Below are 27,970 nucleotides of genomic sequence, written 5' to 3'. Positions count from 1 at the left end.
GTGTACCTAGCGTGTATGATGGGTAGTGTGTTCACCTAGCGTGTATGATGGGTAGTGTGTGTGCCTAGCATGTATGATGGGTAGTGTGTGTACCTAGCGTGTATGATGGGTAGTGTGTTCACCTAGCGTGTATGATGGGTAGTGTGTTCACCTAGCATGTATGATGGGTAGTGTGTTCACCTAGCGTGTATGATGGGTAGTGTGTTCACCTAGCGTGTATGATGGGTAGTGTGTGTACCTAGCATGTATGATGGGTAGTGTGTGTGCCTAGCGTGTATGATGGGTAGTGTGTTCACCTAGCGTGTATGATGGGTAGTGTGTTCACCTAGCGTGTATGATGGGTAGTGTGTTCACCTAGCGTGTATGATGGGTAGTGTGTTCACCTAGCGTGTATGATGGGTAGTGTGTTCACCTAGCGTGTATGATGGGTAGTGTGTTCACCTAGCGTGTATGATGGGTAGTGTGTGTACCTAGCGTGTATGATGGGTAGTGTGTTCACCTAGCATGTATGATGGGTAGTGTGTTCACCTAGCGTGTATGATGGGTAGTGTGTTCACCTAGCGTGTATGATGGGTAGTGTGTGTGCCTAGCGTGTATGATGGGTAGTGTGTTCACCTAGCATGTATGATGGGTAGTGTGTGTGCCTAGCGTGTATGATGGGTAGTGTGTGTACCTAGCATGTATGATGGGTAGTGTGTTCACCTAGCGTGTATGATGGGTAGTGTGTTCACCTAGCGTGTATGATGGGTAGTGTGTTCACCTAGCGTGTATGATGGGTAGTGTGTGTGCCTAGCATGTATGATGGGTAGTGTGTTCACCTAGCGTGTATGATGGGTAGTGTGTTCACCTAGCGTGTATGATGGGTAGTGTGTGTGCCTAGCATGTATGATGGGTAGTGTGTTCACCTAGCGTGTATGATGGGTAGTGTGTTCACCTAGCGTGTATGATGGGTAGTGTGTTCACCTAGCGTGTATGATGGGTAGTGTGTGTGCCTAGCATGTATGATGGGTAGTGTGTTCACCTAGCGTGTATGATGGGTAGTGTGTGTGCCTAGCGTGTATGATGGGTAGTGTGTGTGCCTAGCGTGTATGATGGGTAGTGTGTGTGCCTAGCGTGTATGATGGGTAGTGTGTGTGCCTAGCGTGTATGATGGGTAGTGTGTGTGCCTAGCGTGTATGATGGGTAGTGTGTTCACCTAGCATGTATGATGGGTAGTGTGTTCACCTAGCGTGTATGATGGGTAGTGTGTTCACCTAGCGTGTATGATGGGTAGTGTGTTCACCTAGCGTGTATGATGGGTAGTGTGTTCACCTAGCGTGTATGATGGGTAGTGTGTTCACCTAGCGTGTATGATGGGTAGTGTGTGTACCTAGCATGTATGATGGGTAGTGTGTTCACCTAGCGTGTATGATGGGTAGTGTGTGTGCCTAGCGTGTATGATGGGTAGTGTGTTCACCTAGCATGTATGATGGGTAGTGTGTTCACCTAGCGTGTATGATGGGTAGTGTGTTCACCTAGCGTGTATGATGGGTAGTGTGTGTGCCTAGCGTGTATGATGGGTAGTGTGTTCACCTAGCATGTATGATGGGTAGTGTGTTCACCTAGCGTGTATGATGGGTAGTGTGTTCACCTAGCGTGTATGATGGGTAGTGTGTTCACCTAGCGTGTATGATGGGTAGTGTGTGTACCTAGCGTGTATGATGGGTAGTGTGTTCACCTAGCATGTATGATGGGTAGTGTGTTCACCTAGCGTGTATGATGGGTAGTGTGTTCACCTAGCGTGTATGATGGGTAGTGTGTGTGCCTAGCATGTATGATGGGTAGTGTGTGTGCCTAGCGTGTATGATGGGTAGTGTGTTCACCTAGCGTGTATGATGGGTAGTGTGTGTGCCTAGCATGTATGATGGGTAGTGTGTGTGCCTAGCGTGTATGATGGGTAGTGTGTTCACCTAGCGTGTATGATGGGTAGTGTGTTCACCTAGCATGTATGATGGGTAGTGTGTGTACCTAGCGTGTATGATGGGTAGTGTGTGTGCCTAGCGTGTATGATGGGTAGTGTGTTCACCTAGCATGTATGATGGGTAGTGTGTTCACCTAGCGTGTATGATGGGTAGTGTGTTCACCTAGCGTGTATGATGGGTAGTGTGTGTGCCTAGCGTGTATGATGGGTAGTGTGTGTACCTAGCATGTATGATGGGTAGTGTGTTCACCTAGCGTGTATGATGGGTAGTGTGTTCACCTAGCGTGTATGATGGGTAGTGTGTTCACCTAGCGTGTATGATGGGTAGTGTGTTCACCTAGCGTGTATGATGGGTAGTGTGTTCACCTAGCATGTATGATGGGTAGTGTGTTCACCTAGCGTGTATGATGGGTAGTGTGTTCACCTAGCGTGTATGATGGGTAGTGTGTTCACCTAGCGTGTATGATGGGTAGTGTGTTCACCTAGCATGTATGATGGGTAGTGTGTTCACCTAGCGTGTATGATGGGTAGTGTGTGTGCCTAGCGTGTATGATGGGTAGTGTGTGTGCCTAGCGTGTATGATGGGTAGTGTGTTCACCTAGCATGTATGATGGGTAGTGTGTTCACCTAGCGTGTATGATGGGTAGTGTGTTCACCTAGCGTGTATGATGGGTAGTGTGTTCACCTAGCGTGTATGATGGGTAGTGTGTTCACCTAGCGTGTATGATGGGTAGTGTGTTCACCTAGCGTGTATGATGGGTAGTGTGTTCACCTAGCGTGTATGATGGGTAGTGTGTTCACCTAGCATGTATGATGGGTAGTGTGTTCACCTAGCGTGTATGATGGGTAGTGTGTGTGCCTAGCGTGTATGATGGGTAGTGTGTTCACCTAGCATGTATGATGGGTAGTGTGTTCACCTAGCGTGTATGATGGGTAGTGTGTTCACCTAGCATGTATGATGGGTAGTGTGTTCACCTAGCGTGTATGATGGGTAGTGTGTGTGCCTAGCGTGTATGATGGGTAGTGTGTTCACCTAGCATGTATGATGGGTAGTGTGTTCACCTAGCGTGTATGATGGGTAGTGTGTTCACCTAGCGTGTATGATGGGTAGTGTGTTCACCTAGCGTGTATGATGGGTAGTGTGTGTACCTAGCGTGTATGATGGGTAGTGTGTGCGCCTAGCATGTATGATGGGTAGTGTGTTCACCTAGCGTGTATGATGGGTAGTGTGTTCACCTAGCGTGTATGATGGGTAGTGTGTGTGCCTAGCATGTATGATGGGTAGTGTGTGTACCTAGCGTGTATGATGGGTAGTGTGTTCACCTAGCATGTATGATGGGTAGTGTGTTCACCTAGCGTGTATGATGGGTAGTGTGTTCACCTAGCGTGTATGATGGGTAGTGTGTGTACCTAGCATGTATGATGGGTAGTGTGTTCACCTAGCGTGTATGATGGGTAGTGTGTGTGCCTAGCGTGTATGATGGGTAGTGTGTTCACCTAGCGTGTATGATGGGTAGTGTGTTCACCTAGCGTGTATGATGGGTAGTGTGTGTGCCTAGCGTGTATGATGGGTAGTGTGTTCACCTAGCGTGTATGATGGGTAGTGTGTTCACCTAGCGTGTATGATGGGTAGTGTGTTCACCTAGCGTGTATGATGGGTAGTGTGTTCACCTAGCGTGTATGATGGGTAGTGTGTGTACCTAGCGTGTATGATGGGTAGTGTGTGTGCCTAGCATGTATGATGGGTAGTGTGTTCACCTAGCGTGTATGATGGGTAGTGTGTTCACCTAGCGTGTATGATGGGTAGTGTGTTCACCTAGCGTGTATGATGGGTAGTGTGTTCACCTAGCGTGTATGATGGGTAGTGTGTTCACCTAGCATGTATGATGGGTAGTGTGTTCACCTAGCGTGTATGATGGGTAGTGTGTGTGCCTAGCATGTATGATGGGTAGTGTGTGTACCTAGCGTGTATGATGGGTAGTGTGTTCACCTAGCATGTATGATGGGTAGTGTGTTCACCTAGCGTGTATGATGGGTAGTGTGTTCACCTAGCATATATGATGGGTAGTGTGTTCACCTAGCGTGTATGATGGGTAGTGTGTTCACCTAGCGTGTATGATGGGTAGTGTGTGTACCTAGCATGTATGATGGGTAGTGTGTGTGCCTAGCGTGTATGATGGGTAGTGTGTGTGCCTAGCGTGTATGATGGGTAGTGTGTTCACCTAGCGTGTATGATGGGTAGTGTGTGTGCCTAGCGTGTATGATGGGTAGTGTGTTCACCTAGCGTGTATGATGGGTAGTGTGTGTGCCTAGCGTGTATGATGGGTAGTGTGTTCACCTAGCGTGTATGATGGGTAGTGTGTTCACCTAGCGTGTATGATGGGTAGTGTGTTCACCTAGCGTGTATGATGGGTAGTGTGTTCACCTAGCGTGTATGATGGGTAGTGTGTTCACCTAGCGTGTATGATGGGTAGTGTGTTCACCTAGCATGTATGGAGCCCTGTATTCAATCTCTAGTACTGAAAGAGGGAGGTACTGTTAAAGAGAAGTTGTATGATTGTGTGTCTTACTGTGACCTCATATTTTCAGTTGGATTAATTTTTATGTTAAAAATAAATATATAGGTTTGCATATGTATACTCTGGGTTGGCTTAGAGGATACAAGTACCTCTTATTTCTTAGAAGATCATTTTAGATTTTTTTTTTAACTTTAGATTTCTAACCACATTTTTTTTTTTTAAATCAATCTAGGATGCTAGGGAAATGACCTACCACTGAGGTACACCTCCAAGCCTACTTTTTTCTTCTCTTCTTTTTTTTTTTCAATATTTCAAGACAGGGTTTCTCTGTGTAGCCTTGACTGTCTTGGAATTCACTCTGTAGATCAGGCTGGCTTTGAACTCACAGAGATCCTCCTGCTTCTGCCTCCCGAGTGCTGGGATCACAGGCGTGTGCCACCATTCCAGCTATTTTGCCTTTTAAAAAACCAGGCATTCTAGAATCTGCTGGGGAGCAGCAGAGGTTTGTGGCACGTCCTGTAGGATGGCACCTCCGGGCCCTGCCATGAGAAGCCCTGGCCACGGGTGCCCAGGGAGAAGGGCTGTGAGGCAGGGACAGTGTCGCGGAGTCTGTCTCCAGAGCAGGACTCTCCCTGGACGCTGTCTGTGTCTCTCAGCCTGTAGCTATGTGACAGGCAGGAAGCTTTGAGGTTACTGAGGAGCACAGCTAACAGCCTCTGCCCGGTGAGCCAGGGCCGCTGCTCTGCCCGGTGAGCCAGGGCCGCTGCAGTCTGCTCAGAGGCCCTCACTCCTACTCAGCCCTTCTGGACATTCCTCAGTTTCTTCAGAGGAAACCAAAGGTTATCTGAAGCTTCTTAGGCCACTCAGTGTGTGTTTTTCTTGGTATTAAGGAATAATTTTCTTTTTTCAGTCTTATAGCAAAGAATGAAAAGTTCTGTTTGTAGACGTGAAACAAAATTGCTTAAGAAAGAAAACAAAACCAACACACAGCCCGTTTAGAATCATCCTCCCTCCCAGCTACTCAAACAGCTGTAAGGTCAAATGATTAAAACTTAGAGCAAATTGCCGGGCGTGGTGGCGCACGCCTGTAATCCCAGCACTCGGGAGGCAGGGTGGATCTCTGAGTTCGAGGCCAGCCTGGTCTACAGATCAAGTTCCACGGCAAACAGGGCTACACAGAGAAACCTTGGCTGGGAAAAAACCAAAACAAACCCAACAAAAACTTAGAGGAAATCCATTCACCTCTCTCGCCCAAATCCATTTCCGTGACACTGTAAGGGACAAAGAGCTCCACCACCACGTTCTGATGAAGAATGAGTAACAAGTGTTGGTTTCTGCTTAAGGAGAATGGTCCCAAAGCTGAAGGAGTTTGGATGTTAGCCTTGGCCCACGTCCTAGCCGTTGTGACGCCTACAGCCGACTAAGGACACTGTTGTTCTCTCAGATAGGGGCTGCAGCTTTGTCAGTGGAGGGGCGGGCCGATTGCACTGCGCTGCCTTGCTGATCTGCTCAGTGATAGTACTGTTTAAATTTTATTTTATTTATTTTGATTTATTTTTGTTTTTTGTCTGTTTGTTTTTTGTGAGGCAGGGTTTCTCTGTGTAGCTTTGGCTGTCCTGGACTCACTTTGTGGACCAGTCTGGCCTCGAACTCACAAAGATCTGCCTGCCTCTGCCTCCCGAGTGCTGGGATTAAAGGCATGCACCACCACATCCGGCTATAATTGTATATTTTCATAGTGCATGAAAGGCAGTAAATATTGAGAAAGGATATTTGGAGGCAGTTTATGGACGCCATTCATATTTTATAAAAGTTAGACTTCGGTGTCTAGTATAAACCAGGGATGTTTGTATGGGAAAGTACCAAGTGTGTCTGCTTCACTTCTGAGTGTGTGACTGAAGGACCTGAGAGCGAAGATGCAGAGACACTTGTGCAAGACGCTCCATAACTGCATGAGTCGCAGGGAAAGGATGTCTGTCCACAGATGAAAGGAAAAAATCAACAAAACATCACAGTATTTACTTGTGGTGGGAAAGGAGGTGCATACGGGTATGTACCACCATGCCCAGGCACACCACGCTGCTCTTTAAGAGAGTCTGTGGCTACAGGCGTTCTGGCTAACCGCGTGTGTACAGTGGTCCACGTTAGAACTGCGTGTAACGTGAGCATGAGGGCCACCTCAGGAGCAGGCCCTGCTGAGGTCCACCATACGCCTGTGCGTCCTCCGTGTCTCAGCAAGGAATCTAAGGTGCAAGTGAGGGTGAGGAAGCGTCGACAGTTCTGGATGTGTTCAGACTCGGGCCCACCCTTGTCTAGGGGGACGTGGTCACTCCATTTCTCTGTGGGTAACATCTGGTTTTCATTGCCCCCCTGGGCCTTTTCCTGTTTCATTTACATGCAGCGGATAATGATCTACAAACCAGTGGCTCAGAGAGGAAGCTGAGCGCCAGGACTTACAGAGGCCTGGAAGCCTCTGCTCTCATTTCCCGTGTACCCTTTGGAAAAGAAAATGTTTTCAGCACTGTTTTTCCTGGGTGTGATATATCATTTCCCATAGACTAATCTCAGGACTTTGCTTTTGACTTTCTACTAAAAATGTTCTTTCTGTAAGTTCCTTGAAGACGTGTCAGCTAGAGTCACTGTCCAGCAGTGTGACTTTCCGTGACCATTGCTGGACATGAGCTCAGGTCCAGGGCTGGACCTACGTGGACAGTCTAGGTAGAGTGTTTCTGAGCTGACGTTGGGCAGGCCCTCAGGAGGAGAGCGCTTTCTCTGTGCTCAGGCACAAGACAGTGAGTAAGACTTCATTGCTGAGCAGTCCTCTGAAAGGCCATAGCTTCTTCTTGGTCTCAGAAAGTCAGCCATCCAGCCCGATGAGGGAGGACATGGCGAAACTAAATTCCTGCAGCCTACGTGAGAGCCTCAGCGTTGTCGCCTGCTCAGGGCCGCACGTACTGAGCAGAACCTGCGACTTCACACTACTGCACACCGAGGAGCCGAGCTAAAGCATCCTGGGCGCATGTAAGAAGCGGGAGAGTTAAAGCAGATTCTCATGTGAGTCACATCCCAGGGTACCCTACTCTAGGGGTGCGGATTTCAGAGTCCAGCTGGGTCTCCAGGTGCTAACAGCCTGGGAGCTCAAGCCTGCTTTGAAGGAGAGGTGAGTGTTAACAGGGAAGAATGAACTAACCACCGGCGTGGGGGACAGGAGCTGGGGGACAGGACATGCAGCAGGGACCCAGGCTGCAGTATAGCATGGCCAGAGCTGCTGGCCTCGCATCTGAGATGCTCCATAAAGCACCAGGAGGAGCATGTTTTAGGAACCACCACCCCTTACTGTGGCATCTGCTCACTGCTGAGATTCCCCCATTCCCAGAGGGTCGCAGAGTAGCAGCTAGGGAGAGACACCCCCATGCCCCATTCTCAGAGGGTCGCAGAGTAGCAGCTAGGGAGAGACACCCCCATGCCCCCATTCCCAGGAGGGTCACAGAGTAGCAGCTAGGGAGAGACACCCCCACACCCCATTCCCAGGAGGTCACAGAGTAGCAGCTAGGGAGAGACACCCCAAGCCCCATTCCCAGGAGGGACACGAGAGTGAACGTCTCTTCTGCTGTAACTTGTTCTTTGGAAGGGTTCTGTGGTCATCATTGTTGGATTTTTTGGTATTTTAGAATTATCACTTAGTTTTTGATAAAGCGCGCGTGTGTGTATGTGCGGGTGCCAGAAGAGGTTAGAAGCATAGGATGGCCTGGAGCCCCAGTTGCCAGCGGCCTTGACCAAGGTGGCATGGGTGCTGGTGACGGAGCTGGAGTCCTCTGGTAAAGGACTATAACCACTCCAGCCCTGGGGGAGTTGTTTGGTTTTTTAAACATAATTTCATAGTTTTTATGAATTGTTTGTGCATGCGTGCAGTTGTCTGAGGAAGCCGGAAGAGAGCGTTGGATCCTTGGAGTTACAGCGACACTCCTCTGTAGGCCTCCAGCTAGACAGTGCTAGGGCTTGAGCTTTTAACCACGGAGCCATCTCTCTAGCCCCTCTTCGGGAGTTTAGATTAAAATTTCCCCAGAAACTAAATGGAGTTCTTCCTTGAGGCCTTTTCTTGTCCCAAGTTTGTTCATTTCCTTAATTACAGACGTGTTAAACCTGAGACTGGGCCTGTGGGGATGGGGCTGTGGGGATGGAGCGAGGGGGGGGCAGCTTCTCTGTGAGTGGCATTGTCAGAGTGAGCAGAAAAAGGGGTTCATGGCCAGGACAGAACTTTGGGTGTACTGTGGGAATGCCCCACATGATTTGAGTCTCTAGGCTTGCTTGGTGCTCGAGCCTCTTCTGAGCAACTCATGTGCTTTGAGACAAATGTCTCTGCCAGACCTTTGGAAAGATGCCACCACGTCTGTGCGCAATCAGTCAGCTGCAGCACAGTTCCCAGAGTCCTCTCTGCTGCGGTTTCAGTGTTGCACTGCATCCAAAAAACCATTTAATGCACAGAGCAGCCCAGCCACGTGGCATTTCCAGCAGATGTCATGGGGACAGAGTTCTGTAGACATACAAGACACCATACAGTTGGTCTCAGGCCTAGCGAGGGAGGGAGGGGACACTTGGGAGCCATCCTGGTAATAAGCAGGAGTTTGAAACTGGAGATAACTTTAAAACATTGATGTGGGTGCTGCATTCCTTTGGGCTGGCTGAACATATTAATAATTAAGAAGAAGAAAAAAATCAAGCCAGGGCTTCTCATGTGATGAAGACAGTGGGCCGGGCCAGGGGACATCGTTCTCCAGAGTCCGGTCTGTTCTGAGTCACTGTGCCTTGTGGCTGTGTTCTTTCTCTCCCATGCAGTCACCTTTCACCTAGCAGGACTTGCCCTCTTCATGCTTAGTGGGAGCTGGCAGAGGCTGGAAGGGATGACAAGCCTGGAACGCTTCACGACAGCCTGTGAGGAGGGGGCTCCGCAGAGACAGTCACAGGCTCTGGGTGTAGTGGCACATCCCACAACCCCAGCACTTGGGAGGTAGAGCCAGCCTTGGCTACCTAGTGAGTTGGAGGCCAGCCTGAGTTATAAGACATTGCCTCCTAGAGAAGAGCCTGCTGCTGCTCCCTGACCCAATGTCTCAGCCAAGGCAGCTCCACCCAGGGTTGTCTGCCTGGTGCCCCACCTCCCTTCCACTGGGAAAGCAGCCACACTCCCTCGCCTGTCTGTCCCTCGCGTCTGCTTTTCTGTCTGAGACAGCCGCTCCCAGCCTTCTGCTCCTGGATCAGAGGAGACAGATGCTTGCCCCCTGCCTGCAGCTGGCTGGTCACAGCCCACCCAGCTCTCTGTGGTCCCCTCTTTAGTTCATTGTTCTTAGGGTCCCTGGAGGAAGGGTGGGCCTTTTGTTTCAAGCTTTTAATTAAAATCTTATAAGACATGTTTTCTATGCCCCGTGGGTGTGCATACTTCCCACCAGGAATTAAGAGTATTTCAAATAGTTTAATGCCATGGTAAGCTGATTAATAAATAACCAGCTGTGTGAGAAGGGAGAGGTTTTAAATGAATAAAGATGTGGCACACGTGCGCGCCTTCGGCAGCACTGTTTATTTAAATCGGTGCAGTGAATCGTCCCTTTTATTATTGTGTTAAGAAAAGTAAACTCCAGAGTCCGTGTGAAAGTCAGTCCCCAGTCTCCACTTAACTGTGGAGAATATTATGTCCCTTGGCTAGGTTGGTGCCATAGATCGAGCCATGTCCCCGTGATGGGGAGGCCCAATGGCACTCGGAGGAAGGATAGCAGACTACCAAGAAGAAACTTGATACCCTAGCATCATATTCAAGGGGAGGAGGTCCCCCTCAGTCACAGTCATAGGGGAGGGGAATGGGGTGAAAGCTGGAGGGAGGGAGGAATGGGAGGATGCACGGGATAGGATAGCAATTGAGATGTAATATGAATGACTTTATTTTTCAATGAAAATTTTTTAGAAAAATTATAAAAAGAAAGAAAGAAAGAAAAGTAAACTCCAAGCGAATGTGGTGTTTGTCCTTTCCCGTTTTGGTTTCTCACAGATAAGTCACAAACACCTAAGCCACTGGGAACGGGTAGGACTTAGAATCCCATGCCCACAGGTGTGGGGTTTCTGAGCCACAGAAGAAACCGGAGGTCCTGGCAGGCCTGTGTGTGGGTGTGGAGAGTTCAGGCTTACCCCAGGGTTAGAGGCAAGCCTCCTGCCACCCTCCCTGGTCTCACCTCTCAGGTCCGCCAAAGCTTCATGTTTCCCCCTCCTTGGGAACTTGAGCTTCTTGGCAGGGTTGGGGGAGGAGGTTCAAGGTCATGTGTGTAAAATAGACCCCTTCATCCTCTTGGGGTCTGGACTTGAATAAGTTTGAAAATGGGGAACAGGCCAGGTAGTGGTGGTGCACGCCTTTAATCCCAGCACTCTGGAGGCAGAAGCAGGCGGATCCCTGAGTGAGATCCTAAGCAGCCTGGTCCTACAGCGTGAGTCCAGGACATCCAGGGCTACACAGAGAAACCCTGTCTCAAAACAACAACAGCAAACAAACAAACAAATGAAGGGGGTTTTTTTTGTTTGCGTGTTTGACTCAAGCTGAGAAGCCAGGAGTGCGCAGGTGCTGGGCCATCGCCTGATAGGTAACACGGTGCCTCTCTGTGTCACCCCCAGTTGGTGCCTCTCTCTCTGTGTCACCCCCAGTTGGCCAAAGCAACCCAGAAGTTTCCAGCTCTGACCTTGGAGCTCGGGCATTCAAGTGTTTGCAGGGAATTATTTCAGTCAAGAGGAAAGTTCTTGAAGTAAAAATAATCTACTTGAGCTTTCAATTTCCAACCAGACTGAAAGATGGCAGTGTGTCTCACTCCTCTGTTAGGGCCTGGGCAATGCTGCATGGCTCTTCTTTGGTCCATAAAAGCAAGAAGCTTGGCTTGGGGGGGTCTGAGGTGCCTGTGAGGGGGCACTGGGCCCCTCCTCTCTATTCAGTTCAGCTACTCCAGTGGTTGTCTGGGATTCCTCGGGCGGCTCCTGTGTCTGTCCCTGGACAAGATAACTAAGGATTTCTCTGTGCCAAAGGCTGCTAGCATTTGCTGTTTATTTATGTATTTGTGTATTTATTTATTTAATCACATTACAGCCTGATCCAAGCCCCCCTCCTTCTCAGAGAAGGGGGCCCCCAGGGGGTACCAACCTACCCTGGCACCTCAAGTGGCAAGGGTTGCCAGGATTTAAACCTCTCTTTGGGTTTTTGAGACAGGGTTTCTCTGTGTAGCTTTGGCTGCCTTGGACTCACTTTGTAGACCAGGCTGGCCTTGAACTCACAGAGTCCGCCTGCCTCTGCGTCCCGAGTGCTGGGATCGCAGGCGTGCTCCACCATGCCCGGCTCAAAAGTGACTTCTCTCAGTAGCTGGGAAGCTTTGTTCTAAGTTACATTTTGAACTTGGAGGTCTCCACCTCCGTGGTTATGTGGGGTGTGAACTATACTCTGTTTAGTCTTCAGATGCCAACCATACTTCATAGTATGAATTTTTTTATCCCTCCTCCTTCATAGTAAAAGCTTTTTTATAGAGTGATGCCGCACCCCTCTAATCCCAGGACTCGGGAGGCAGAGGCAAGCAAATCTCTGTGAGTTCGAAGCCAGCCTGGTCTACAAAGCGAGTTCCAGGACAACCAGGGCTACACAGAGAGAGAACCTGTCTTAAAACAGAAAAAACAAAAGCTTTTTCAGTAGGACAGAGCACCATTGTGTCTCCATTCCTCCAGATTCTGTCTGTGGATTCAAACACCCTTAGAAGAAGGGCGTATGAGCAGCTGCAGGCAGACAGCTCCCTACGCACTGTGGCGTGCAGCCGTTTGCACAGCTGTGGTTGGAGGGACTGCCACGAGTAACGAGAGATAATTGGAAACTGCACAGGGATAAGCATTGACGCTAGGATTAGGGTCTCGGGCATCTTTGGGTTTTATGGACATTGGAGGTCCTGGACCCAGCCCTCAAGGTCACTGAGGGGAGATTGTAATTCATTTCTAAGCATAAAAAAGAGGAGGGCTGGCCATTTGTATTAGACTATATTACAAATTATCTTAAATTAGTATAAACTGTGAAGTTGTTTGGGCGTTTAACCTCTACAGATTCCCCAGAGAAAGAGGCCGTTACTCTGTGCCGCTATTGATGTTAATTTTTGCAAATAGGATACAGACCCATCCTTTAGTGGAAATAATTATAAGGGATAGAAAATAAGGCTGCAAGCTCTGCCTGCCTGTCTGCCCCTTTAGTCTCAGCATCACTCAGAAGCCATAGCAGGAAGGCCGCGAGCTAAGGGCCACCCTGGGACGTGCTGAGAATCCCAGGCCAGCCTGCGCAATATGGTGAACGCCTGTCTCCACACAATCCCAAAAAAAGCACTGCAGTGCTAGAACAAAACTTCACCTGTTGTTTACAAGGGCTCTGGTGTTCACTGAGTGTAACTCTTAGGAAACTGACTTGGACTGTTTTATAAGCCTGATAAATGAAACTATAGAACATTAATATTAACTAGTTTGGCATAGAGTAGAGTATGGCTTGAATGTGACTTTCAATATACAAAATCTATAGAGAGGTTAAAATAGAAATTTGCTTGTGCTTATAGACATCCTTTGTCAATCTCTGTAATGGACCAGAGAGCTTTTGTCTTAACCAGAAAAACCTTATATGCAAGCAGTGGACAGCGATTGGCAGTGTCCTTTCTCTATACCCATTGACTTTCATTCATTCATTCTTGAAACATTTATCAAGTATTTATCTCAGAGCTACAAGTAAGAAGAGACATCTCTTGCCCTCAGAGGAACTCCAAATCTAGTAGAGGAAAAGACATGTGTATGCAGCAGCATGCTAGGCAGTGGAAACAGGTCTCGGGACATTGTTTTAAGGTCACCAACTTATAGGGTCAAATACCAGCTTTTCAGTCTTGTAGACCAGATATTTGATCAATGAGACTGGAGCTGGTCAGACTCAAGGGAACTGATATGCATTGGCTGATGCCACAAGAAAAGCAAAATGCTACTCATTTATTAAAGTACATTGGGAACTACAATTAAAAATCAATCTAAGTATTTTTATTGGTTTTGCATCTTTTCCCAGTTGGAAAGTCAAAATGCAAAGCACATTATAAACAAGTGAATTGTTGTGACGCGTCTTCTGTGAAGGCAGCGAAGGCTTGTGGCGCACTCGTGGAGCTCCAAGTCACTAAATGCCCAGGGGTCTCACCCAGCGGGTACCAGCCTGCTCCTAACAACGCGCAGGTCCTGTTCTTTCTGTGACCCAATTTTACTCTTGATTGATTAAAGTGGTAGAATTTTAGTGTTTCATTGAAAGTCAGCTGGAGTTCCAAGACCGTTTTTGACATAGCAAATATGTTTAGTTCTAGACCTTAAAAAATGATCTCATGTTGGTGTTAGTTTTAAAATTGTGTGTAGCAATCTCTCTTTTAACCCAGCTAGCACCCAAATAATTGAGACTTGACTGTGTTACTTATTTAACAAGCTTTAAAACACAACAACTGAGCAATGTAAATCTATGTTAACCCTCTGAGCTAGCCTTCTTCCTCTTTGCTGAAATCCCCAAGATACTTGCATTTTACGGCTTTCTCTGCTCCACTTTCTCCCTCTGATGTCTCTTGGACCTCTGCCAGTGACTCGGTCCCCGTTTCTCCCCCCCCCCCCCCGACAGGAAGTCCCGCCCTATTCTCTCCCCTGCTCAGTGATTGGATGTTAAGCTACTTTATTGACATATCAGGGGACAATTGGGGAGCAAAGTTTAGACAGGAGATTTTCAGACTGCAACCAGATATGGGGAACACAGAATCTTTACACAGGGCACAATAACATTATACTTACAGTCTCAAGATGTCCCAGGCTGGTCTGGAACTTGTTCTGCATCTGAGGATGACCTTGAACTTTTGATTCCTCCTGCCTCCAACCTTCCAGGTGCTGGGATAATAGGCACGTGTGGTTCTGGAGCAAACCCAGGGCTTTGTGCACCGAGCCAAACACTCTGCCAAAGGGCCATGTTCCCAATCCAGCCCTAATCTATAAACAAAGCTATTCTTACTCATCGTGACTCGGTTTACTCTGTCACTGTGACCAGGGAAAGGCATCACACTCCCTTGATTGAACTCATCCTTCACAGCCGCGGCATCCGCCCTGGTTACAGCGTTGTTTGCATCCGCCCTGGTTACAGCACTGTTTGGTACCCTCTTCTGCTGGGTTCCGACCCTCTGCTCGGTTCCTTCATACCATCCTGGCAGCCAGTGCTCTTCTCTGAGTGCCCTGTAGATGGAGTACTAATTAGACTATAAGGGTTTGTCTCCCCCACAGGACTGCATGTGCTAAGTCAGAGTGTCAGATACATTTTATTATACATTGTATCTTTAGCCGTGGATCCAGACAGGGGTCCTCACGGCTGGAGGAAGGCAAGGTCCCCAACAAGGGTCGGATAGATGGGTACATATGCTGAGCTTTTAAGTGGTTGGTAGAATGTTTTTCACGAAGAGAGGACGCTACAGTTTGCCCCCGGGACCCGGATGATATTTGTTCCTTGGGTGCAGCCTCTCAGCACTGTGGAGCTGCTCCTGCTCTCTTACCCAATGGCGAGTGACGAGTCACCCCGAAGCCTAGTCACGGACAGAGAGCAGTGACTGATTATTTCTGACAGTTTTGCATTCTCGTCAAGGCTCAGCTCAGTGGCTCTTCTGCTTTGGCTGTTGTCTAGGGAAGCTGTGTCCCATGCGATGTATGTGCCTTGGCATGGCGTGAGGTTTTCTCTGTATAGCGTGGCCCTTCACAATCGATCTTCTATTGATTCTCAGTTAAGACAGTAGAACTTTTAGGGCTGTGTTTCCCTCCATTCTCTGAGGATTTCCTGCTGCACACAGTGTATTTTGATGAGCTCCACCCTTACTGCTTGCCCTAAGCCTTCCCACATCCAGCCCCCATCCCACCCCAACTTCATGCCCCTTTAACACATCACCGCTGAGTTCAGTGTGAGCCGGTTTGTGCTGCCTGTGTCTTCATGGGTGTGGGACCGACCGTTCATTGCAGCATGATCTTCGGCTGGAGACAGAGCTGTGGGCACCTTCTCCCCCCATGCTAGAGTGTAGACTGGCTTGGTTTTGTGCAGGTCTTGTGTAGACTAAGTCCATGTGTGCAGTGGTCCTGTCACGCCCAGAAGGCACTTACATTTCAGTCAGTCCTGCCCAGCCTTTGGCTTTGCCTTTCTGCCCCCTCCTCCACGTGACCCGTGGATCTTTTGAGGGAGTGGGCGTTAAAGTGGATGTCCCATTTGTGGCTGAGCACCTCACACACGTGTTCTTTGTACTTTGAGCAATTGAGTTTCTGCATTAACTGTGTCCATCACGTGAAGATGGCGTCTGACAGCTACAGAGATAATAGCAGAACTTTTCATACGGTGCTCGTCCGGGTTCAGGAAGAGCAAGTGAGTGAGTGTCTTGTCTTCCTAAAGGCTGCCTGTGGAAGGTGCGCAGTGACTTTCCTGTGTTAGTGCAGCCTGTTTTCAGAGGAAGAGGAATTGGCTCCTCCCCAGTATGAGAGGGCGTGTCTATGCTGCAGAAGGGTGGGGCGCCCGGAGCCCTCCTTAGAGACGCTCTCAAATGGGTGTGGTAGGGTGTAGTTCAAGAAATGCAGAAAGGACACTTAGGCCACATTGGTGTTGAAGAAGCACGTCTAGCATGTGGTGGTGGTGTGTGTGTGTGTGTGTTAATTGCTGTTGAATGAAGACTCAGTGTGTGAAACACATTTCCATCTGACCAGAAGGTGGTTGGTCAACCTCAGTCAGGAATTGATCACCAATGAGTGATGTGTAAACCAAACGTGAATCAATCTCGGTTGTGTGATGTCCAGTCCAGTCCCTTGTCTTGTGTGTGTGTGTATGTGTGTGTGTGTGTGCGCACGCGCGCGCATGTGTGTGTGGGTGTGGGGTGTGCGTGCATGCATGTCCTATGTTGTGCGTGTGTGTCCTATGTCTGACAGTGGATGGCTGCTGAAGGCATTCCTGGTAGGCTGATCGGGCTGCATTGGGCAGAGCAATCCTCCTGCCTTCCAGAGTGCTGAAGTCATCAATGAGATAACCACACCTGGCTGGAAGTCTGTTGATTTAAAGTTGTTTCCTTGTTCAGATGAGAGCATAACGGCCCTTTATGTTAAAAACAAACAACAACAACAACAAAAAAAAAACCCCAAACTCAAAAAAGTCTAAAAGAGCTATGGACATCTATTTTCCTCACCAAAGAAGGTTGTTAGGGAGAAATGTCGCATGGCAGGCTCTTGAGCTTACCGTTCTACTGGGAAATCTTTGCAGCAGAATGTCTTCTTCCCTGGTGCTGCCGTGGAAATGGGGTTGAAGTGACCGTAGCCACAGTTGTCCTCCTTTCTTCAGGTGAGCCACCTGGTGAAGGTCTTACAGGCACAGTTAGAGTTTTAAAATGTGCAAAGAGCCAAGGAGATCAAGCTAAGGACACCGTAGCGTCTAAGGACACAGTGCACCTTTCTTTGAAGGGCAGTTCCCTCTGTCCTCATCACGGCTGGCCCTTCCAGCTTTGGCAGGGCTACGTAGATATGATCTCACGTGAGGCTTCCTGAACAGTGTGTACTCTCTCCCATGTTTGTGGTCTCTAGCGTTCCTTGAAAACAGTTTTGCAACAAAGATCACCATTTGTTTGAAATATTCACTAAGAAACCAAGGCCCAGGGTCTTAAAGCTCCCTGGAGGCTGAGTGGGTGAGGAACTCACCTGCGCAGGGCTTGGGTGGAGGGCGAGAGATGCAGAAGTCCCTTCACGTAGTTAGGAGGCCACCATCTCAGCACTGGCTTTGCAGTGTCTCTCAAAGACCGGTGTGGCTCAGGCAAGCCTAGGTGAAGCAGGAAGAGCCGAGGGAAGACAGCCCAGAAGAAGACAGAAATCTGCAGCCGACTGACAGAATAGCAGATAGCCACAGTCGACAGATGGCTTCACAGGAAGCGACACAGCGACAGTGATGAGCCACCCACAGTTACTCGGTCGTCCTCTGGAAGAACTGAAATAATTAAACACACAAAACAATCCACTTAATAAGTAGACAAATGAGTTTGGGAGTTCTCAAATGAAGAAGTATAAATGGTCAATAAATACATGGAAAAAAAAGTTTAAGGAACTCACCAGGGAAAACAAAAACAAATTGGGTTGTGATCCTATCTCACCCCAGTCAGAGTAGCTCTCATTAAGAAAACAAGAAATAGGGGCTGGAGAGAGAGAGCTCAGGGGTTGAGATAGCTATCTGCTCTTCTAGGGATCCTGGGTTCAATTCCCAGCAACCACATCCAAACCCTCTGATGCCCTCTTCTGGCGCGCAGGTGAACAACAGGCAGAGCACTATATACATAATCTATAAATAGTAAGTAAGTAAGTAAGTAAATAGGGGCAGGAGAAGTGGCTCAGCATTACGAGTGCTTGCTGACCCTGCATAGGACCCGGGCTCAGTTTCCAGCACCCATGTGATGGCTTTCAGCCATCTCGAGCTCCAGGGCATCTGACACCCTCCTCTGACCTCTGAGGGCACCAGGCATACATACGGGTGAAACACTCACGCACATAGAGTAAAATAAATCTGAAAAGAAAAATAAGGTAAGCGACAAGTGGCGATGAGGACTTGAGGGGGAATGGACCCTTCCACAGTGTTGGTGGGACCGTGAGTTAGAACAGATCCATGGAGTCAGTGTGGAGATTCCCTGAAAATCCAAAGCTAGCCCCACCTGAGGACGCAGCACTCACACTCCTGCCTTTGTACATACAGAACTGAAGCTGGTAAGCTGCAGGGTAACTGAAATATGTTCGCTGCAGTGGTGCTCACAGCAGCTGATTTACACGTCCCCCTGTGTGAGTAAGGAAGATGTGCCGACTTACACATCCTCCTGTGTGAGTAAGGAAGATGTGCCGACTTACACATCCTCCTGTGTGAGTAAGGGAGATGTGCCGACTTACACATCCTCCTGTGTGAGTAAGGGAGATGTGCTGTACAATTCATAGTGAAGTATTATTTGGCCATGAAAACAGGTGTGTTGTTTTCACAGAAATGGAGCTCATGGTGGTGAGAGAAGTCAGGCAGACTCAGGAAACAAATGTCACACGTTTGCTATCATACGTAGACTCTAGCGGTGTTTTGGTATTGTTTGTTTGCTTTTTAAAGAGGGTGGGAAGAAAGACAAGCTGGAGGGAGGACAAGAGAGAGTGACGGGTGTCTGAACAGTCACAGTATGTGGTGGCATGTATGTATGGAGACGGCATAACGAAACCCAGCATTTTTAATACTGTCAATGTGTAAGTGCTAATAAAATGAAATTTTTTGTAAGACTGAAATCTGAAGCAAAAATAGCTCCAGTCTTCAGAGGCAAGGAGCAGCTTTTTGCTCTGTAGATTCCTAGCCTGGACTTAGTCTGGGCGTTGGAACTTCCGAATGTCCAATGGGTTTGTGTGAGTGACCTCAGGAGGCACCGCCCTCACCTGCAGTGGGAAATTGGAGGGACATCACAGGGCTGTCAGCTTACCACTAGGCTGGTCTTCTGGCCTCACCAGCTCCTCTTGTGTTCTCTTCACAGACGGCCATCCTGCGGCGGCAGGGGCGGTACGCACGCTCCACAGTCCCTGCAAAGGCAGAGGAGGAGGCACAGAGCTTGTTTGTCACCGAGGTGAGGTTTGGTTTTCTCTCATCATAGAGACTGTGAAGACGTTCCCTCTGCTCGGTCCCTTTTCATTTAATCTTACCATTTTCCTGAAAGATGTCAGAGAGGTAATGAAATTTTCATGATGAGAATTAAAATGGATGGAGATGTCTGAAGAGCTCATTTGCAATTCTCAAACACCGATTTCCACAGCTTATCTGTGGACGTAGACTAACGGGGTAACTTATACGTGGGGACTGTTGGAAGCTTGTCATTAATAGTTTGAAATGCTGATTCATCAATACATCTTGGGTTCGTGTGCTCCTCTGGGGTGTTTGGATTTGTAGGTTAGGTTCAGGACTAGAACTAGGTGACTGCAGCCACCCCTGAGCATCCCTGGCCGGTGTCTGACGCAGTCATACTGGTCTCCCTTGAACACACAGGTAACAGTCTGAGCAAAGAGAAACCACTCCCAATTATGTACTTGGTTTTGCTTCCCCGGTGTTTTTGTTTTGTTTTGTTTTTATTCCTCCAGCTATTTCTAGATAGAAGAAACTAATTAGTTGCTGTAATCTTATTTCTTGAACTGTTTCTTCCTTTCGAAATGAGTTTGGGACCAGCAAGATGACTCAGTAGGTTAAGAAGCCTGGCGGCCTGGATGTGATCCCTGGGACCCAGGAGTGGAAGGAGAGGGCCAGCTTACACACGCGCGCGCACACACACACACATGCACACACACACGCATGCTCGCACACCCCCCATGATATGTTTATAGAGGCTCACACACACACACACACACACACACACGCACACACGCATGCTCGCACACCCCCCATGATATGTTTATAGAGGCTCACACACACACACACACACACGCATGCTCGCACACCCCCCATGATATGTTTATAGAGGCTCACACACACATGCACACACATGCACACACACGCATGCTCGCACACCCCCATGATCTGTTTATAGAGGCTCACACACACACACACACGCATGCTCGCACACCCCCATGATCTGTTTATAGAGGCTCACACACCACACACACGCATGCTCGCACACCCCCCATGATCTGTTTATAGAGGCTCACACACACATGCTCACACACACACACACACACGCATGCTCGCACACCCCCCATGATATGTTTATAGAGGCTCACACACACACACACACACACACGCATGCTCGCACACCCCCATGATCTGTTTATAGAGGCTCACACACACACACACACACGCATGCTCGCACACCCCCATGATCTGTTTATAGAGGCTCACACACACACACACACACACGCATGCTCGCACACCCCCATGATCTGTTTATAGAGGCTCACACACACACACACACACACACGCATGCTCGCACACCCCCCATGATCTGTTTATAGAGGCTCACACACACACACGCACACACACGCATGCTCGCACACCCCCATGATCTGTTTATAGAGGCTCACACACACACACACACACACACGCATGCTCGCACACCCCCATGATCTGTTTATAGAGGCTCACACACACACACACACACACGCATGCTCGCACACCCCCCATGATCTGTTTATAGAGGCTCACACACACACACACACACACGCATGCTCGCACACCCCCATGATCTGTTTATAGAGGCTCACACACACACACACACACACACGCATGCTCGCACACCCCCATGATCTGTTTATAGAGGCTCACACACACACACACACACACGCATGCTCGCACACCCCCCATGATCTGTTTATAGAGGCTCACACACACACACGCACACACACGCATGCTCGCACACCCCCCATGATCTGTTTATAGAGGCTCACACACACACACGCACACACACACACAGTATGTTTATATAGCCATCAACATTTCCTTAAAGGCAGGCTGTAGCCAGGTGTGATTTCAGGCGAAATCTGGCCTGCAGCCTGTTTCTGCGGCTAAGGTTTTATTCGTGCATGGCCTCCTCGCCCATCTGTTTTCATGTTGCACTGCAGTTGTAACACAGCTGGCTTGTAGCAGAGATACTGTGACCTTGAAAGCAGATGTGTTGTGACTGTCTGGACCTCGGCAGAGTGGCTGTTAGCTTCTGTCTTAGAACATGTGGCAAAATTACTCCTCAGTTCTTAAAACTCATTAAGAAAGGGTTTTATTTGGAGGGGGTGGATAACCCTCAGTTATATTTTTAAAGATTTGCTTCTTTTCTTAGTTGTTTCTTTAGATTTACTTAGTGTGTGTGTCTGTGTCTGTGTGTTTTCTCTGTGTGCATACATGTGTGCCGCATTCGTGTCTGCCCATGGAGGTCAGAGGGAGGTGTTGGATTCCCTGCAACTAGAGTTAGGGGTGGTGTGAACCATGATGGGGGTGCTGGGAACTGAACCTCGGTCCTCTGCAGGAGCAGCCCGTGTTCTTAACTGATGAGCCGTATCTCCACCCCAAGTTACTTTCATTTCATGTGCACGAATGTTTGCCTGCACGTGTCCATGTGTGTACAGTGCCAGCAGAGACCAGAAGAAGCGTCGGGTACCCTGGAACTGGAGTTGTGGGTTGCCTTGGAGGTGCTGGGAATTGAACCCAGGTCGTGAGGAGCCAGTGCTCTTTCCCGCTGAGCCATCTCTTTAGCCCCTCAGTGTTTTAGTCACCACAGGTTAAGCGACCCTTGCTCCATCCAGAGCTGCTGGAGCCCATATGACTAAACTATGTTGGGCCCCTTCCATCTGCTGTCCACGTTCTAGTATGGAGGACAGTGAACTTGGTTTTTTGTTTCTTTGTTTAAAAGCCTTCATTAGCCTGACACTATGACTTCAAATTCTTGTTGAGATTCCCAAGTTTCAAAGGTGAATTAAGTACCGAGTCACATCCAAGACTTTCTGGAGCCACAGAGGCAGGGCCTCTGCCTTGGGATTTAGCCAGAGCTTACAAGTAGATGGTGGTAATGCTTCTGAGCGAACGTCTAGGTAATTCAGAGTACATGTGGCTTTTTGCAGTTTCTTACACGTTCACATTTTGTGTGCACGCGTGCAAGTGTGCGTATGCACACACGTGTGTACCACAGTGCACACACAGAGGTCCAAAGACAAGTTGCAAGAGTTTATCTTCTTCCCCCATGGGGCTTCGGGGCGGTGACCTCAGGCCATCAGACTTGGTGGCTGTCGCTTGCCCGTTGAGTCCTTATCACCCAGTTCCTTATAATTTTGCATATTTAGGCATCATAATCCCCACTTTCCTTAAGATTGTAAGCTCGTGGGTGTTACAGTGTTCATTCATGGCAGTCGTCACACTGGTCACCTCTGTCTCCAGCTCGGTGTACGCTGTACTTCACGATGCTTTAGAAACTCGGTGGTGTGATCTGAGAGGCCATCGTGGCCAGATGAAGGGAACATGAGTGTGCCACACAGAGCCAGGCCCACCTCCTCGGGGAGGCAGACCACAGGGCAGCCGTAGGAAAGCCCGACACTGCACATGCTTTTCAAACCATATTCGGTGCCTTTGGAATGTAATTTTGAAACTAATTTGTGAAAATATTGCTGGGAATTGAGGAAAATGTAAGGATAAAATAACATTTTAAACCATTTACAGTGTTGTTCACCTCCCTGCTGACTCTGCTTCTCTAACCCTTCTCCTCTGTATGTTCCAAAGAATAATCTGGAGCGCCCATCCCACTTTCCCTTTGCGTCTCTTCAAGCAGTGTACTTGTGTGAAGCCTGGCATTTTTTATTCTTTAAAGCAAGCACACCGCGTTGCTACTGTTGCAGTTGGTGCTGCTCAGGTGCAGGCTGCGTGACTGAAGTGCAGTAAGAAGAGGGACTTTTTTCACAAACACTAGGCAGAGCCAATTTTAGCACACACACCCTAGGAAAAAATTGAGGTATGGCGCAAATCAATCTTTGCTTGTTTTCACGTATTACTTCTCTGCGCACAGCTTTTGGCTAACTGGACCCTCACATGATGTAAGCTGGCCTTGCGCGGCACTTTCCGCTCATTCATGTGTGAAGATCTGGTGTGTATGGCCTTAGAGGTCCTAAGACCCCCAGACGGGGCCAGACGGGCCAGGCAGGTGCACGAAGGACACGCTGCTGCCCCTTTGTGGTCGTGAAGTGAGGCAGTTCTGATGTAGTGTGTGAACGCTAGTGTGGTGCCCTGTACAGCACACATGCACGCTCATGCACACACGTGCACACACTCACGCACACACGTGCACACACATGTGGGTAAAAGGGCTGTGATATCATGTGAGTTGAAGTCTACATCATAACCCCACGCTGTCGCTTACGAATGTGAGGAAAAGCCAAGGACAAATGTAAACGGTTGCAGTAACGGAGCTAGTTCTAACATTAGGAGATCCCGTGAGGGTGTCTTTAGACTCACACGCGCTAACGCCTCCGTGTCCCTGTAGAGAGACACATGGCCTCTTCCAAAACCATGTGCGCGAGACGGTTCAGTAGAGTCACGTGCTGCCAAGCCTGCTGACCTGAGTTTGGTCCTCCAGGCCCACACAGTGGAAGGAGAAGAATGATTCTGCCGTGTTGTCCTCTACCTGTACGTAAGCTCAGTGGTGTGTGCGTTTCCCACGCACAAAGAAAGACAACTCTGCAGTTGTCTCGCTAACTTCTCCGTTGCTGTGATAAGACCCCGTGACCAAGGCAGCTTATAAGAGAGCGAGTTTATTAGGCGTTTGCAGTTCAGTGCAGATGGTGAGCCCATGGCCACCACGGCAGGGTGCGTGGCGTCTCCAGTAACTGAGAGCTCAGGTCTTGGCCCACAAGTACCAGCCTGAGTGTGAGAGTTTGGAAATGGTGCAGGCTTTTGAAGCCTCAAGGCTCCGCCCTCTTCAGTAGCACACCTCCTTGAACAGAGCCGCACCCTGTAACCCTTCCCAAACAGTTCCACCTACTGCGGACCAAACACTGAAATATATGAGCCTACGGGGGGTCATTCTTGTCCAAACCACCATAGCAACATAAGACATTTTTTTATAAAAACAATTCTCAGACAATAATTGCTATTTCAGTGTTGCCATGTAAAAGCTTCTGTCAGGTCATCATCATTATTATTATTATTGATAATTTGGAGCAATACTCCTCAAGGGTCGTGTTTCACTGGCTCAAAGCCTTATGCCTCATGGGAGACTCTGCAGGTAGAATCATGCAATCGCATTGGGTGATTGATGGCACAGCTTTTATGTCGCTAGGCTCTGACTTCCCAAAACTCCAGTGCCTGACTTCCTGATCCTCTGTTTGTTTCCTCTGAATTCCCCCAACAGTGCATCAGAACCTACAATTCCGACTGGCATCTCGTGACCCATAAATATGAAGATTTCTCAGGAGATTTTCGACAGCTTCCGAAGTAAGTCAGCTGTCAGCTGGACGCATGGGGAGGGGCTTCAGGTGTGTGTGACGTGGTCTGCATGGCCAGCGTAATGGTGAGCATGCTTGTTGATGAATCCTGTGTGCGTGGTACAGCTTCCAGTCTGTGACTCTCACATGGGTAAGCAGCGGTAAGAACACATGCTCTGAAATGCTGTTCGGGGAAGCATTAAGTTTCCAGTGGGTTGCACAGAAGAAGATAAGGCCAGCGTGGTGGAGCAGTCTGCAGCGTGGTTTTTATGGTTTTTAAGCTGGCCGCTTTTATTAGCACTTATTAATTGTGTGAAGTAATGGCTTTGATCATGACCTTTCACGCATGTACGTAGTATCCTTTGGTCACCTCCAGTCCTGTGTTACCACGTTCTGTTTTTGCCCCCACTGCTCTGTTCCCTCTGCGTTCAAGCCTTCCCTACACTCCCATGGCTTGCACCTTCGTTTTTATTGACACGGGTTCACTCTGCGTGCTCCTGGGCTCATAGTCACACTTTCACCCAAGCACATACCGTGCTGTGAGCACATGGCCGCTTGTCCCCGCCCTCCCACTGCATCCCCAGGCACGCTTTCATGCCGTCTTTGCTGCCATGGTTTTATATATTTATATCAAATTTAGGCTCCTGCGAGAGCATGCATTTGTGTTTCTGAGACTGGAAATTTTTCTGTAATATGAGTATTTCCAGTTATATTCTTTTTTTAGGGCTGAAAAATTTTTGTGTGTATCTATTCCCCCATTGACAGACACCTAGAGGTGTGTGTGTGCGTGCGTGTGTTTCCTCAAGAGAATATTTTGGAAAAGAAGCATGTAAAGACTGTTTTGAGAACTTAAATCTGATACCGTGTTTTCCCAGGTCGCTTCCTTGACTCCTTTGAACCTTTAGCTGGCCCTCAAGCAAAAGTGATAGTGTCCACAGGGGCTTGTCATGAGGGGAGCAGAGTGGCGCAGGGCTTGTCATGAGGGGAGCAGAGTGGCGCAGGGCTTGTCATGAGGGGAGCAGAGTGCTGGGCGAGTTCGAAAGCATGTCTGAAGTGCAGTTCGCAAAGGGAAGCAAAGTTGGCGCTGGAAACAGCAAATGGCCGTTCCGGAGTCCCAGCCACCGCTGACAGTCTTGCGTGAACCTCGCTTAGCACACTGTTCTTGGGGCCTGTTATGTTCCACCTGTGAGATTTTTGAGCCTTTTGTATTTTTCTCAGGGGACCTCACTGTTTGTTTTTCTATGTGTGTGGCTCAGCCACTCCCTAGAGTGTGCAGCCAAGTTCCTGGCTGCCTCTTTTTTTAAACATCAGAGGGAACACTCCCTGCCAGCATTATTTTCTTCACACAGACAGGTTCCTGGGCCGTGTAGTTGCCCAGTGTTCACTTGGGGATTGGCTGCTCGCCCTTCCTGATTGCCTTGACCACACCATCTCCATGGCTGACAGAGAACTGACCACATGTACTGTATGTTTACTGTGGGGTAGATTTTTACTGTTGCTCAATTTTTACCACTTAGTGTCAGTAAGACTGTCTAAGTGAATAAAGCATCATAGTTCATCAGGAACGGACTCTGGGATTTGGCTTTGTCCTCTGTAAGCCTCGGTTTCCTCTCCTGTTAAGTAGTTTCAACAACAGCTCCTACCAGCGTGAGTGAGTGAGAGGGCGTATGTAAGCCCAGCATGCCTTGTACATAGCTGTTGATACAACCGCGGCTCCTGTGACGGTTGTCGGTACCCTCTGTCACTTATCACAACTCTGTGAGTCCCTCTGACTAAAGCCCCTTGGTTCAACCCCCTGGAAAAGCAGTGACATAGATTGTGGCCACATTGGGCTTGTGATGGCTGGTTCCTCTGACGGATGGAGAAGTCGACTCCATTCATTGTGCAATTACAAAGCAAGTTTTCTTTCTTCTTTTTAAAGCAAAGCGGCCAAGTTGGATAAGCTCCCAGTTCACGTCTATGAAGTGGATGAGGAGGCTGACAAAGATGAGGTGGGGTTCCTGTTCACTTGACTGCCTAGCATCTCCTGTTCTCTGACCTGTGTTTTTGCTCTGAGATCATTTGCAAAGACTTGCTACTGGGCGTGGGGGCTCGCCACAGTGCATACTGGGAGAGACAGGTGGGTCCTTGTGACTGTAAGGCCAGTCTGGTCTACATAATGAGTTCTGGGCCAGCCAGGGCTGCACAGTCCTTTTTATGGTGCTGATTATAGGGACAGGAAGACCAAGTGAAGCAAGCATCTAGAGGGCCCAGTAGTTTAGGAAGCCCTTGACAAGTAAATGATTTCTCAATTCCAGCAATAACAATGCTAAAACTACAAATACTGATATTGAGGTGGTTGGAATAAAGTTGGAGCCCGCCTTCCTGCAGGTGCCAGTAACAAAAGACGTGGCCATTTGAGGCCTTTGTTTGTCTACGGTCTCTCAAGCGCGTCTTCCTTTGCTACTGTGACCTGGTGTTGTCACCTATATAACATCTATATGGGACAGCTGTGCAGTTACAGGGGGAAAAAAACTCAACAAGCTTTAAATAACTTAACAAGTTTGTGTTGGGCCATGATTATAGCTGTCCGTGGCTGTGTGTGAAGGCCACAGTCGGGACACGCTCGGTACATACCTAATACATTTTGAGTGCCCACCAGCTCAGTGCCCACCAGCTCAGTGCCCAGCACCCCTTACCCACTTCTCACTGGGCAGGTCTTAGTTTGAAGACACACTTTTGGTTACTAACAGCTCTTGCCTCTCTTTCCCTCACCCTGTCATTTTATCTCTCCTGCCTGCATTGCCTTGTATTTCCTTTTCTTTATTCACCTTTCCCTGAACCAAGCCTCTGGGAAGCTTTTCAAGAATTTGCTTTTGTCCTCCTAGCATGGAGGAGTGCAGCTTGAGAACTTTTTTTCATGTACCCGGGCACATTTTCTGAAAGGCGGTAAAACTCACTGGTTATGTGTGGTAAGTGGTTTCTGCGGCTCATTAAATGCTCAAAAGTAAAAGTTTGGCCTAGTGCTAACCTGACCTTTAAGGGAACAGGAGTTCTAGAAATGCAGGCCCATTTGTGCTTTCACTGGTAAATGGACTTTAGTGTGACGCAGAGGCGTCATTGTCCCGAGCTGGCACGGATGGAGTGATTTCCCCACTGGCAACACTCACAGAAAATACTCTGCACCAGGGCAGGAGACTGAGGCTGTGCTGTTCCTTCTCCTTAGGATGCCGCGTCCCTTGGGTCTCAGAAGGGCGGGATCACCAAGCACGGCTGGCTGCACAAAGGCAACATGAACAGTGCCATCAGTGTGACCATGAGGGTAAGAGGCTCCTCGCTCTGCTTTTCCCTCACGCATAACCAACCCTTCCTCATGAGAATGCTGCACAAGATGACCAGTCACAGGAGGGATACGGTCTGGCTCCTGAGATGCTCTCCTGGCGACAGTCCCACCATTGCTGCAGCCCTACTTGCCCTCACAGCCTCCTGAACGCTGGCGTTCTGA

The 27,970-nt window shown here is 48.8% G+C and overlaps 1 protein-coding gene across 2 annotated transcripts in view; it reads left to right on the top strand.

The window, feature by feature from the left end:
- Dock9 (dedicator of cytokinesis 9) overlaps nucleotides 1-27,970 on the top strand; it is a 276,731-nt gene that overhangs the window by 128,360 nt on the left and 120,401 nt on the right. For both annotated transcript variants that reach the window (XM_051160989.1, XM_051160987.1), the window contains exons 3-6: nucleotides 19,080-19,169; nucleotides 24,414-24,496; nucleotides 26,408-26,477; nucleotides 27,692-27,787. In XM_051160989.1, coding sequence (XP_051016946.1) covers nucleotides 19,080-19,169; nucleotides 24,414-24,496; nucleotides 26,408-26,477; nucleotides 27,692-27,787 — 339 coding nt within the window. The remainder of the gene's footprint in view (nucleotides 1-19,079; nucleotides 19,170-24,413; nucleotides 24,497-26,407; nucleotides 26,478-27,691; nucleotides 27,788-27,970) is intronic.

Source organism: Acomys russatus, chromosome 18, assembly GCF_903995435.1.
Source record: "Acomys russatus chromosome 18, mAcoRus1.1, whole genome shotgun sequence".
In the NCBI taxonomy this organism is placed as follows: Eukaryota; Metazoa; Chordata; class Mammalia; order Rodentia; family Muridae; genus Acomys; species Acomys russatus.
Note: the sequence above shows the minus strand (reverse complement) of the source record. Positions and strands in the feature narration are given on the sequence as shown.